Raw genomic sequence first — 13810 nt, 5'->3', positions numbered from 1 at the left:
AACACAGTGCAGACTGAATGGCAGGTGCGAGTGCACACCCTCAAGACCTGTATGCACTGACACACACACACACACTGACACATACCTGCACGCGCAAACACACACGCACACACTGACACATATGTGCACGCACACGCACACGCACACGCACACGCACACGCACACGCACACGCACACGCACACGCACACGCACACGCACACGCACACGCACACACACACACACACACACAACCATCATTGCACTATGGTCCAGATAAAAGTACATTGCGGGACATTTAGTGGAGCTTTAAACATTTTACTTGGAAAGGCACAAACTATGATTTCCTGGTAAATTATTCTGACGTGAGAAATAAAATTGAAAGACAGTTTTCTTTTTTCCTTTAAATGGACATTTCGGCTTTGCACAGAGATGAGCCTCATATAGCAATCTTCCTAGATCAGTCTTTATTAAGTTCTTTTTGTTTGTGAATTTCAAGTCCAGAATTCCACTGGTTTTTTTTTTTCTGTTTTTCCCAAAGTGCAATTTAAAGAGAGATTAATGAGTGTCTCTCAATCTTCCACAGTACCTGAGGACAGTGACTGTGCTACAAAGTCCATACTGACAGAAAAAAAATAAAAATAATCCTGAACACTACAACATGAAAGTAAAAGTTCGTTTCAGATGAATGAGACTCAACCAACCTTAAAACCTTTAAGGGAATTTACAAAATGGAGGGGAGGGGGGGGGGGGGGGGAGGCGAAAGGAAAAAAAAAAACAATGAAGTAACATAACAAAAAAAAATCTTCCGATTCTGGTTCAGATGAAATGTGTCCTGTTGTTCTCACTGATTCTTGGGTTACCGTTAACAATAGTTCATTCTCACCTCCGACCTTGATCCCACAAATAAGCACTACTTCTATGGAACACGTTTCGCTCACCCGACCGGTTCATGCCTTCGTCCCCAAGCTCATTGGCTCCCGTACAGGTTAATGCTCTGTATGGAATCTAGGATACAACAACTGTTTCGAACAGTATCTTTTTTTTTTTGTCATTTTTTTTTCTTTTTCTTTAAATGTTCATGTCACGGGTATTTCATGTATCATTGTTTACAGTTATCTTTTACTTCTTTGTATTTATTTTTGTCATTTTTTTTTACTGCATCCCCCATTTTAGGTATGTACTTGTTTCTTTATTTTTCTTTGTTTTAAAAAAAAAAAAAAAAAAAGAAGAAGAAAAGAAAAAAAAAGAAACCACAGTCTGTTGCTCGACCCACTTGACCGATGGGGGAGGGACAACAATGTTCCTTCCTGCGTGTGGCCAGAGGGGGGTGCCCCGAAGCAGTCAGAGAGAGAGGGGATGGGCGGTCCGTGAGTTAGCTCCCGTTTAAAACTTGACAGTCAGCAGAAAGTTTCAAGTTCTCTCTGACAGGGCCTCACTTGTGCCGCTGAAGAGCTTTCCTCTTTCTCCTCTTGAAGAAGCAACAGCAGCTAAATGGAGAAGAGAGGGAAAAACACAGACTTAGGCAGAGAACAGTCTGCTTTAACCTCCTAAGACCCGCACTCTTTTTTGGTATGCATTTTTCATTTCTCTTTGCTATTTGGGCTTATTGGGACCTGATAAGTATAAAAACTAAGCATCATCTTTTGACATGATGTAGTTTTTGAGAAAAATTATGTCCACATATGTGGACTCTCGGTCTTAAGAATGAAGTATTATGGTTGTACAGCCCAAAATGTGGAGTCCACGCATGTGTACGCCAGGTCTTAGGAGGTTACGGCCCAGTTAGCTGTGGATAAACAGGCAAAGAACACCTTCAAGACTCAGTAACTGCAGAACAGGCGAGGATCACCAATAAAAGAACATATGAATTGTCACAAACATAATTTCTATCTATCCAGCCATCCATCCATCAATCACTCTATCCATCCATCCATCCATCCATCTATCTATCGATCACTCTATCCATCCATCCATCCATCTATCCATCAATCACTCTATCCATCCATCCATCCATCTATCAATCAATCACTCTATCCATCCATCCATCCATCTATCTATCAATCACTCTATCCATCCATCCATCCATCTATCAATCAATCACTCTATCCATCCATCCATCCATCTATCTATCAATCACTCTATCCATCCATCCATCCATCCATCAATCACTCTATCCATCCATCCATCCATCCATCAATCAATCACTCTATCCATCCATCCCCTACTTTGTGTCGTCGGCCACCTCCACCTCAGCCGGGGCGGTGATGGGTGCGTTGGAGTGGCCAGCGGTGGGGTCGTCCGTGTTCAGCTCTCCGTTGGTGGAGCTCATTACCTGCAGGGGGCAGCAGAACAGAGGCGTGGCCTGTCAGAACCGCCGTGTCACACGGTCCGGACCCCGGTCAGCGACCGGCTCGGCCCAGAGGTCCGCCCGGGGTCCTCCCGGCACTTTGATTGCTGTAAACTCTCGAGTGACGTATTCAGAGCCGTTCCTGCCGTTGCCCGATTAAAAGTCAAACTGCTGGGAAACAATGTTGTCCTGTTTGGTCGTGTTTATTTTATTATTTTCTTTAAAGGTTAGGGTTATGTTTAAATATTAAACTTGCACTGCGCTCTAACAGTCATGTTTCATGCCAGCTTCATGTTTTGTAACATGTACTTTCAGATTAGATTAGATTAAATTAGATTAAACTTTATTGTCATTTACTGTCAATGCCCTCTGCATTTTACCTATCCTAGTTAGTTAGGAGCAGTGGGCAGCCATAGTGCAGCGCCGGGGGACCAGCTCCAGTTCGGAAGCCAGCGGCCTCGGTCAATTTTACACAGGACATTTTTTTGACTCTCCAATTAACCTAACCTGCATCTCTTTGGATTTTGATCACTGCCTGATCACTAGTCTATAGCAATCAAACCGCGACAGGCCACGATACGTCACTACACAATAAGGACCCCGACCAAATCGTTGAGGAGCAGATCGCCGACCTACACTGGCAATACAGAGAAACAATATGAGCACTTCCTGGCTACTCTTTGGGGAATGGAATGAACCCTCCTGAGAGAGAAAGGTCAGCCCTTTACTTCTCAATGTCCCACACAGAGGCTATGATCTGTGCAAAACAAACGCCAGGACCGACCAATCAGCGGTAATAATGTTTAATCACTGTTATTGGTTTTTGCATGGGCGCAGTTCCCAAACTGAGCACTAGATGGCACTACGTGCCTATAAGCTTGGAGCAGGAATCCTTCCTCCCTGCCTCTCTTATAATACAACAGCTTGATCGGCAGTATATACCCATCACTGCACTTCGCAAAATATCTGTAATATTGTGCAATGTTTTGTGTTACTATCGGAGTTGAGCACTGAGCAGGGGACCCCAGGCTAAGCGCGGGTTCTCCTAGACCTCTGCCACCAGCTAACAGCCCCGCGCGGAACCCCGTCCGCCCGTGGACACGAGCGGGCAAGAGGTGGCGCCCCCTTAAGGGCCCGCAGAGAACAGGCAGCTACAGGAGCAGGGCAACTCAAACAGAGCAGCCCTCACACACGCACACACATACACACGCCTTCCTCAAAAAATAAATCAGTCTGAGGAAAAACAATTCAAGTGTGAGGGGAGGTCTAAGTAAATGATAACATTAACACTACTGCAAATGTTAAAAGCATCAATTAAATGGACAAGGAAACATAATAAAAGAAGGTAAGCGTAAACACCTCCACTTTTACACATGTAGTACAGCCAGTCAGGCCTGTGTGAGCAGTCTGTGTGGGCGGGCGGCATGCAGCTGATAGGTCATGCAGAGAGAGAGAGAGAGAGAGAGAGAGAGAGAGAGAGAGAGAGAGAGAGAGAGAGAGAGCGGAGGGGAGAGAGAGAGAGAGAGGGAGAGAGGGAGGGAGGGAGAGAGAGAGAGAGAGACAGAGAGTGAGAGGAGGGGAGAGGGGGGGAGAGAGAGAGAGAGAGGAGAGGAGGGGAGAGGGAGGGAGGGGGAGGGAGGGGGAGAGAGAGAGAGAGAGAGTGTGTGTGTAAGAGAGAGAGAGAAGGGGGAAAAGGAGAGTGAGGGGGGAGTATTAAGGGAAAGTGAGAAAAGGAGTGAGCGGGAGAGAGAAAGAGGAAAAAGTTGAGAGCGAGAGCAAGAGAGTGAGAGAGACTGAGGCTGTGTTTGAATCTGCATACTACTCGTACTAACATTCCAATGAAAATCAGCCAGAAATTTAGTACGAGTAGTATGCTAGTATGCGGCTTCGAACACAGCCAGAGAAAATCAGAAATTGAGTGTGTGAGAGAAGGGGGGAGACAGAGAGAGAGAGAGAGAGAGAGAGAGAGAGAGAGAGAGAGAGAGAGAGAGCGAAAGAGGGAGAACGAGAGAGAGAGAGAGAGAGAGAGAGAGAGAGAGAAGCAGCCATGCTAAACAGTGCGCAAGCAGTACCTGGACAGACCCCCCCAGCCTATCGGCTGTGAGATGTGACCCCAGGAGCTCCCTATTGGTCACTGGAGTGGGCTGAGACTCACTTCCTTTGGGTTCAGGCGACTGGCAGGGGGGGTGGGGGGGGAGGATGGAGGGAATTATGAAAGAAGGTTGTGTGGGGGGGTGGTAAAGGTGTTTTTTTTGTTGGTGATTTTTTTTTGGTTTTTTTCCAACGGAAGGATGGAATTTGGGAGGGAGGGGGGGTGTGAATAAAGAAAGAAAAACAAACAAACAAAAAAAATTACAGAAGACATCTTCCATGCAGAAGCTGGAATGTTAATAAGACTAAGCTAACAGAAGCGTGGGGGGAGGAGGAGGAGGAGTGAGGAAGAACCAGACTAAAACATGCGGAAAAAATGAAAGCTATTAAAATAAAGTGGCACAAACACTGCTGGCATTTCCTCTTCACCCGTTACATTCTGTTGTTTTACAACTCCATAAATGTTTATTGGCCTTATTTGTGAAGAAACGGTCTCTCTCTCTCTCAGCCCTGGTATTGGAGGGCCGCACGGCAATTTTCAGCATTTCCCAGCGTTAATTGACCAATTAAAGCACGTTACTACAGTCAGACTCTGCTCACCTGCTTTCCAGAGTCGCATTTGTTGCTGATGGTCAAAATGAAAACATTTTCAGGTTCTCACGTCAGAATGGACCGCGCAGCTCTGCCCACTGTCGAAAGCATCTTCATTTCATGCTGGGTGAGCAGGTCTCTTTATACTCCCTACACCAATGTTTAAACTATGAATTGAGAACCAAAATGGCGGATGGGGTGGGCAATTTGTCAGGAAATTTGTGCCTAGCCCAATAGGCTACGGTGGTAACTGGAATTTGATGGTCCCTGAAAAGCATTCAAATTTAAAAAGTCATTCCTAATCTGGGTCCCAATATTAAGAAGCGTTTTTAATTTCGCTCTCTACATTAATAAAAGTATTCCTAATTTGGGTCCCAATATTAAGAAGCGTTTTTAATTTGGGTCTCTACATTAATAAAAGTATTCCTAATTTGGGTCCCAATATTAAGAAGCGTTTTTAATTTGGCTCTCTACATTGATAAAAGTATTCCTAATTTGGGCCCCAATATTAAGAAGTATTTCTAATTTGGTTCCGGATATTGAAAAGGTTTAATAAGCAGTGCTCTCAGGCTGCCGATAAGCAGTAATGAGCCGTTCCGTCCTGACGAAGATCGGAGCGAATTATCTCTGTGACACAAATTTGATATCCCTCCCCTTCCCCCCCCGCAGAAAACAGCTCGCATGCGTCTACAGTAGATGCTGCTGAACCAACACAACACCTCATTTAACACGGAGCCCGTCTTATCAGCAAAAGCCATACACTCGCTGCAATTTGTAAGCGATAGCTGCTAGCCTTGGCAGAACACAAGCGCTATGCGAATAGGGGGCAGGGGGGTTAAAGAGGTCTGGTGCCCCGTGAACGTGCGGGGAAGATTACGGTTTGGGTTATTCGCCGCCGCTGATATGAGCAGCATGTGTGACGCGAGCCGGGAACTGGCGTTTGGCACAGACTAGCGTCTCGCGGAGGAAACCCTTCCGAAATGTCCCAATATTCTCTGTACATGGTCGAAAACGCAGTTGGCTAAACTGCTTAACAGCCATCGAACTTAGGGTTCACTTCAACTGAAGCAGACCTGGGTCGCATAAGTAATTGTTGTGGATTCAAATTCTGTTCTGTGCTCGATTCATCTTGCCTGGTGCAATCGAGCCAACCAAGAGGAGCGGGTTTGCGCTGAGAGGATCTGATGGGTTCCAGTGCACCAGGCGAGCTGAGTGAAGTGTAGAAAAGTATTTAAATCCAAACCAATTACATATTTGACCCAGGTCTGAGTTGGACACCCCTTCTTCAGACTCATCACATATTCAACTCCTTCTCTCTCCTCTCAACGTGTTAACTGCACGACGTTATGACCGAACGTGTCCGAACAGCTCAGTTAGTGGAGGGAGAAGAAGCCTTAGAGCTCGATCAGACCGAACAGTGCAGGAAGAGGATGAAAGATGAGACAGGAAATGGATGGAAAGGGCCGGCTGAGTGACTTCCTGCAGCCGACTGGGATCAGACTCCCCCCCCCGGGGGAAGGAACGGAGACGGGTGCCATGGCAACACCCTGGAGGCAGGGAAGATGAGGAGTGCGTGCGCTGGCGCCGTGGTAACCCGGCTGTTTCAGTGCAGTGGGTATGGGGGGACAAGGTGGGTGGGGGAGGGGGGGAGAGGGTTGGAGTTTCTCACCTGGTTTTTGGTCTGCTGTTGTGCTTTGTCTCTGCTGCTGGGCTGAAGGGGGGTGTCACTGGGGATGGGGCCAATCGGGGTTGGCTGTGGGCGTGGCAGAAAGGGGAAGTTACAAGAATGAGAAACTATACCGCATTCACAAGGGACAGAAGTAACAACTTCTCCAAGTCTCTCAATGACTCAGCGTGTGCGCGTGTGTGTGTGTGTGTGTGCGTGTGTGCGTGTGCGTGTGGGGGTGTGTGCTTTGCACAGCATTAAAATAAAGCACAGTCATTGCAGTTCTAGAGGTTTGTTCTCAGGAGCTGTGAAGTGACATCACTGCTTATTTCCTGTTCATTGGTTAGGAGGTGGGAGGGGGAAGACATTGGCCCTGGAAGACTGACATCACTATGACCAATATCAGCCAATCAGCTGAGAACAGTGTCACAGCAGACACAGTAGACACAGTTGCCTGTATTCATCGACGTTTGTGCCCAGCTTGGTTTCCCTAAAACTCATGTTGGGCGAGTCTGTTTTTTTGCGATCACCGTTCCCGCCAAAATGTTCTTTAAGGAATAATTTTTTCCCCCACACAGAGAGGTCACTGTGTGGAATAGCTTGCCAGGACATATAGTGGAGGCAGAAACTGGGGGTTTTCAAGACAAGGTTTGATACGGCGCTAAATAATATCTAGCTTTTAGGTAAACAAAGAATTGGGTACACTTTAGTGGTAGGAAAAGGCGAGCATTGCAGTGCCTAATGGCCTGTTCCGGCCTTTATATTATGCCAAGAAGATTATGTAATTATAAATTTAAGTTTAGGACAAATGCTGCTTTATCCGGGCCGGGGAAGCGACTCACGAGTGGCTTGCCGACCCAGTCGTACTCGTAGTCGAAGACGTAGCCGTTTCTGTCGAAGAGGTCGGTAAAGAGTTTCCTCAAGTAGTCATAGTCGGGTTTCTCAAAGAAGTCCAGTCTCCTCACGTAACGCAGGTAAGTGGCCATCTCCTCTGCAGAGGGGGGGAGGTGAGGAAGAGAGAAAGAATGGAAATTACTTCCTCTTAGTGTGAGGGGAAGAAAATATATAACTGCTTCAACAGAAGGTACATTGCTAGTGCAAAATGTTCTGGCTCAATCTGAGAGAACACCTCAAGGCTGCCCAGCCGTATTCATGTAAATCTACTGCCCAACCGTATTTATGTAAATCTACTGCCCAACCGTATTTATGTAAATCTACTGCCCAACCGTATTCATGTAAATCTACTGCCCAACCGTATTCATGTAAATCTACTGCCCAACCGTATTCATGTAAATCTACTGCCCAACCGTATTCATGTAAATCTCCTGCCCAAACGTATTCCTGTAAATCTACTTGTTAGGGTACTTGTTTACCTCATATGCTTAGGGCTGATCTGTTTAATTATGTTCTGTGTTACTCTGTAAAATGTCTAAAGTCTTCTGTGAAAAGCGCTATACAAAAATAAATTGAATTGAATAGGGTTGGAGTAAAAACTGACAGGAGAGTAGATCTCCAGGAACAGGGTTGGGCAGCCCTGCTCTAGCTGGCGAATGAGGTGTGCCTTATGAGGGTTGAAGTGGGAGGACATGGGAGAGGGGGGAGGGGGGAGGGGGAAATGGCGGTACTGACCTGGGAAGCTTTCACAGAGCACCTCGATGGGCGTGGCTCGTTTAGTGTCTCCTATTTTCTGATACCGTTCCTTAAGTGTGTCCGCCTGCGATGAGGAGAGAGGGAGAGAGGGGGGGAGAGGGAGGAGAGAGAGAGAGAGGAGGGGGGAGAGGGGGAGAGAGAGAGGGGGAGAGAGAGAGAGGGGGGGAGGGGAGAGGCAGAGAGAGGGGAGAGAGGGGGGAGGAGGAGAGAAGAGAAATGAAGAGGGAGAGAGAATGCGAGCAGAAAGGACAGGGAGAGAATGGGTTGGAGAGAGAAAAAGGGAGTCGGGAGAGGGGGAGGGAGTGAGGAGATGTTAGCGATGTTTATTAACAGATATTGCTATATTGCCTTATTGCATATTGCCATTTGGTTATTACAGAATTCCTCTTCAAAAAATTATTTTAATTGAATTCATTTTTGTCACCTAGCAAACATTTACTGAAACAAGCAGAGGTGGCCAACCAAATTCTCCTGATGGTCACTGTATGGATCACACCCTGCAGGTGTTGTTGGCGGCGCGTATGAGCGGAATCTTCTCTAGCCTTCCGTCCCTTCCCATCACGACCGTTAGTTTTCATGGACCCCGTCCACACCGCGTATTTCCCTCGGGGGAATAAAGCTCGACTTGAACCACCTGATAATCTCCCGGCGGGCCATAAAAGGCACCCGGCGCTGCGATGGCGTTTGACAGTACGTCAGCTGCCCCGTAACGGGATACAGTACGTCACCTGCCCGGTAACAGGATTACGCTCCGCCAAAGGGCGCCAGGTCAGACGTGGACGAGAGACCTCTTCATCCCAAATCCCGCTCGCAAAGCTAGGGCCCCCACCTGCCTCCCTAGCCCTGGCTACATTTGGTTCGTAAATCCTCCTTAGGTTATATGTAATCCAGAAATGATCCTGTTAAAGTACATACTGACGACGCGGGAATACTGCCAGTCTAACGTAGACAGCTCCGCATACATGGTCATATGTGATGTCATGTGGATAGTGTTGCATAGCAGTGGGGCAGCCTGTAGCGTAGTGGTTAAGGAACGTGACTGGGACCCGCAAGGTTGGTGGGTCAAGCCATAATAAGATCCGCAAAGCGGTTGGGCCCCTGAGCAAGGCCCTTTAACCCTGCATAGACCCAGGTGGGATTGCTTCCTGTTTAGTCTATTCAACTGTAAGCCACTTTGGATAAAAGCACCAGCTAAATAATGTAATGTAATACATTTGCAGATGGAGGATGTCGGACACTACAGATAAGAAGTTTTGAAGGAGTAATGTCTATTGTATACATTGAAATTTAATATTTTTTTATTTATTTTTTAATCTAGCACTGATATTCTACTCCTATTCTATAGGCCTACATCAATTCTGCATTAGGTTATACTGCCCACTAAAGGCCTATATGCAAATGTACAATATCAGCAAATGCACACGGGGGGCTGCACCACGGAAATGAGCACTAAGGTGTACAACAGCCAACAATCAAAAAGGTTCCTCCTCAAAGGGCCACACAGGGGTTTGTGTAGGGAGTAACAACTGACAAGAGCCAGGCTAATATTATCATCTGCTAAACAAGTACTTATCAGTACAAGCAACAAAGTGCCATGTGTTCACACAGTGTAGCCTTTATCAACTCTGGCCCTAGAGACACAATGCTACAATGCAGCAAGTGTCCTTTCAGATGAGGTTTCTCCGAATGCAATGTAGCATCTACCAAAAAAAGCACTTTTTCTGTACATTTTATCCACCAATGGTGTACTCCTCAATGTGTACTCTAAGGAGGTGAAACCGCCCAAAAACACACATGTATTTTTCCAATCTGATTAGTGCGTACACTTGATATTAACAGTCACGCAGTCCTGGAGGGCCACGGTGTCTGCTGGTATTTGTAGTTTCTTTTCACTCAGCAGCCAACTGATGTCTTGAGAACAAGGTGTGTGGACTCTTTAGCCAATCACTGACTTCAATGAATCACTTTTGCAAACACAATGAAAACCAGCAGACTGAGGCCTTCGAGGAGTGAAGTTTCACACCCCTGCAAAAACACAGTCTGTAAAAGAATCTTGAGAGCGCTATATCGGTCCATTTGTGATGGAAGTGGAGAGACGTGCGGATTGGCTGCCCAGGGATGAGGTCACTTCCTACCTTTAGGCCCTGCCACGGAAGGCTTCCCCGCAGGAAGTACATGAACATGTGACCCAAAGCTTCCAGGTCATCTCTTCTGCTTTGCTCTGCAACAAGACAGACAGATGGCTCATGAGGTCACACAGATCGGCTTTCATGGTTTGCTCAGAAAAATCAACAAGCGCGTTTCCACACAACCGTAGTCACGCTGCACACCAATCAAGACTGGGCGTGAAAGAGATTCCACTGCACTGTGTCATCATACCCTAACATACCTCCGTTTCCTGCCCCATTGGACAAGAAACAGGAACCTCTTTCGCATTTGACCCTTTAAGGTGTGAGGTCACAAATGTCATTAGAATGTTATTAACCGAACATTCTCATGCTGATGTAACAATCGCTACTGGCTATTGAAAGCAACAGAGTTCTAGAACACTGGCTTACTGAACATTGGAAAAACATTTAAAAAAATTATAAAAATAAAGAGACTCAGTTCTCTCTTTAGCTTCATGTTTAATACATCTCCCCTACAATCCAAGTCTGCTGCCTACTTGAGTTCTGCCAGTCCTAAAGTGCAGCCTAAAACTGCTGTAGTCAGCAGGCCATAATATAAAGAAAAAGTGCAAATTCATTCAAATATAATAATGTCATAAACAGTGTAGACAGATGGCCTGTGTATCACAATGGAAGCGAACTGTAACCCTGGTCACAAAGCTGTATCGTCAATACAAGTTTATGACTCCAAACAGCATTTATGATGGCCCGTTGCACTGAGGTCCCCACAAGTCTCACCTTTCCCCAGGTGTGTGTGATGCACACGTACTGAGGTCCCCATAAGTCTCACCTTTCCCCAGGTGTGCGTGATGTTCATGTACTGAGGTCCCTACAAGTCTCACTTTCCCCAGGTGTGTGTGATGCACACGTACTGAGGTCCCCATAAGTCTCACCTTTCCCCAGGTGTGTGTGATGCTCATGTACTGAGGTCCCCACGAGTCTCACCTTTCCCCAGGTGTGTGTGATGCACACGTACTGAGGTCCCCATAAGACACACCTTTCCCCAGGTGTGTGTGATGCTCATGTACTGAGGTCCCTACAAGTCTCACTTTCCCCAGGTGTGTTTGATGCTCATGGACTGCGGTCCCCAATAAGTCTCACCTTTCCCCAGGTGTGTGTGATGCTCATGGACTGAGGTCCCTACAAGTCTCACCTTTCCCCAGGTGTGTGTGATGCTCATATGTCTCATATTTACCAGGTGTGTGTGATGCTCATGTACTGAGGTCCCCACGAGTCTCACCTTTCCCCAGGTGTGTGTTGATGCTCATGTATCGCGCGGTGCCCGTCAGGCTCTTGTGCTCCCGGTAGGGAATGTGTTTTTTGGTCTCGGGGTCGATGTATTCTTTGGCCAGCCCGAAGTCGATGATGTGGATCGTGTGCTGCCTCTTGCTCCCCGGCCGACCCACCAAGAAGTTCTCCGGCTTGACGTCTCGGTATATCAAACTTTTGGTGTGGACGTATTCCATCCGTGTTATCTGGGAAACAGAAGGGAGAGGAACTCAAAACAAGTTTATACCCGACAAGCCCTTTCAATGTCATTTTAAGGATTCATGCCGGAGATTTCTGGAATTGTTTTGTTGCCAAAATAGTCAGGGCCGCTGTTTTCTGAAGCTACAGGACTCATTTTACAAGGCGGAACTACATCACGAGGCACGATTACACCCGTAAATGTTTTATGTCAGTAGGGAGGGCACACGTCTTCGCTCTCTGGTGGCTGGTAAATTTTGGTGGGGGAACGATTGCTCAGAACGGTGAGATATCAGATTAGTCAGCATTACCGGCAACCCTGATACTGCACGACCACACCGGAGCCAAGCTGGCAAGTTAGCAAGAAAGAGGGATGGGTTCAGCTCGCTGTACAGGATATTTTTAAACTTGGGTGATGTTCCCTGACTTTTCAAGGACAGTGCTATATATTTTTTCTCCTGACGAACCCAGGAATACAAATTCCCGTCTCTGGGGACACAAGCTGGCTTGGCTCCACTGCTGAGCGTTCTCATTCTAAAACGGCAGCAAAGATCCCTCTGCCTCAGGCTCAGATCTTTATGGTCTCAAAATGACATTAATAAGGGAAATCTGGAATTTTTTTTTTTTTTTTCAAGGTAATAAGAAACAGAAAAATGGGGCCAAGAGATATGGCCAAAATATATCGTATACAAGACATTTTTGTAATTATTGATGGTATGACAGAATTTGGTTTTCGAATACAAATTACCCGATAAGTAAATGGAAATGTACAAACTGTAGAAAAATACTTTAAATGTTTAAATGCCCCTCGTTATTCATCATTCTACCGTTGCAACATGCAAGTTTTAATATTCGTTGGATGAAAAATTATAAAACACCACTGAAGATGGCATTGCAAAACAGTTGCGTGCATTCATTCTGGTTTAGCTAACAAGGTTCATTGCCCGGCCCTAAAATAAACATTAATCTGGCATTCCCCGGCCCCTCACCAGCTGTATGGCTATCATGAGGACGGTCTTGAGGGAGAAGGTGCGGTCACAGAGGTCAAACAGGTCTTCCAGGCTGGGCCCCAGTAGCTCCAGGACCATGGCGTTGTACTTTCCGCACGGCCCGAAGTAGTACACCTGAGGAACGCCCTCTGCAAGGACACACAATGTACAGGCGTGTCAAATCTGTTTAATCCAGTCAAACAACATGAAATCAGCAGCTGCCACACTTTAGGTACAAATAATGCGAGTATATACGGGCGGGGGGACGCCTAAAAAACAAAACAAAATGTGATTTATGGGTTTTGTTACTTTACATTAAATTTACATTCATTTAGGAGAAACTGTTCTCAAGACAGGGTAAAATATTTGCTGAAGGTGTTTTTTCATCAAATTGCAAAATCCCAGAGTTTCCCCAGTTTCAGGCCTTCTGGCAGATATTATCACACAAGCATAAAATCCAAACGCATGCTCAGTAAAGACATCATAAAAAGACACACATAAAACTGATCATCGGTCCTAGGCACTGGACAAAGGTATACGCGTGTGAACATTCCCACTGTGTTACGAGCACACTGGCAGTTTTTGCTTTCAGGGCATCTTTGCCAGGCGAGGATAAATAATTTGCGAGGGTAGATTTATGATGATTTATGAAGAAACTGCTGGCGATCAGATGGCGTGAGCAGATTGCCGAGGTGATGAGGACACGCCGTATCCCTCCGCCCAAACTCTGTGCAGCGTCCTGAGCCAGGTGAGAGGAACAGGCAGCAGTGTCCCCCGGTGAACTGTGGCACTGCCCGCAGGCTCTTCTGCGCCACTCACGGAAACTCAGTCAACCTCACTTACAGCCTCCGCATTTAGGGT

The 13810-nt window shown here is 46.5% G+C and overlaps 1 protein-coding gene across 1 annotated transcript in view; it reads right to left on the bottom strand.

Annotated features, from left to right (window-relative positions):
* Positions 1–274: 274 nt before the first annotated feature.
* csnk1g2b (casein kinase 1, gamma 2b) overlaps positions 275–13810 on the bottom strand; it is a 43540-nt gene continuing 30004 nt past the window's right edge. Inside the window, exons 4-11 of the mRNA XM_061237963.1 lie at positions 12950–13098; positions 11734–11968; positions 10461–10546; positions 8305–8389; positions 7518–7666; positions 6679–6762; positions 2206–2312; positions 275–1467 (exon numbers count right to left, since the gene is read on the bottom strand). Of these exons, the coding sequence (XP_061093947.1) occupies positions 1413–1467; positions 2206–2312; positions 6679–6762; positions 7518–7666; positions 8305–8389; positions 10461–10546; positions 11734–11968; positions 12950–13098 (950 nt within the window). The 3' untranslated portion in view covers positions 275–1412. The remainder of the gene's footprint in view (positions 1468–2205; positions 2313–6678; positions 6763–7517; positions 7667–8304; positions 8390–10460; positions 10547–11733; positions 11969–12949; positions 13099–13810) is intronic.

This window comes from Conger conger, chromosome 4 (genome assembly GCF_963514075.1).
Source record: "Conger conger chromosome 4, fConCon1.1, whole genome shotgun sequence".
NCBI classification, from domain to species: domain Eukaryota; kingdom Metazoa; phylum Chordata; class Actinopteri; order Anguilliformes; family Congridae; genus Conger; species Conger conger.
The sequence above is the reverse complement of the archived record's forward strand: the minus strand, read 5'-3'. Positions and strand labels throughout refer to the sequence as shown.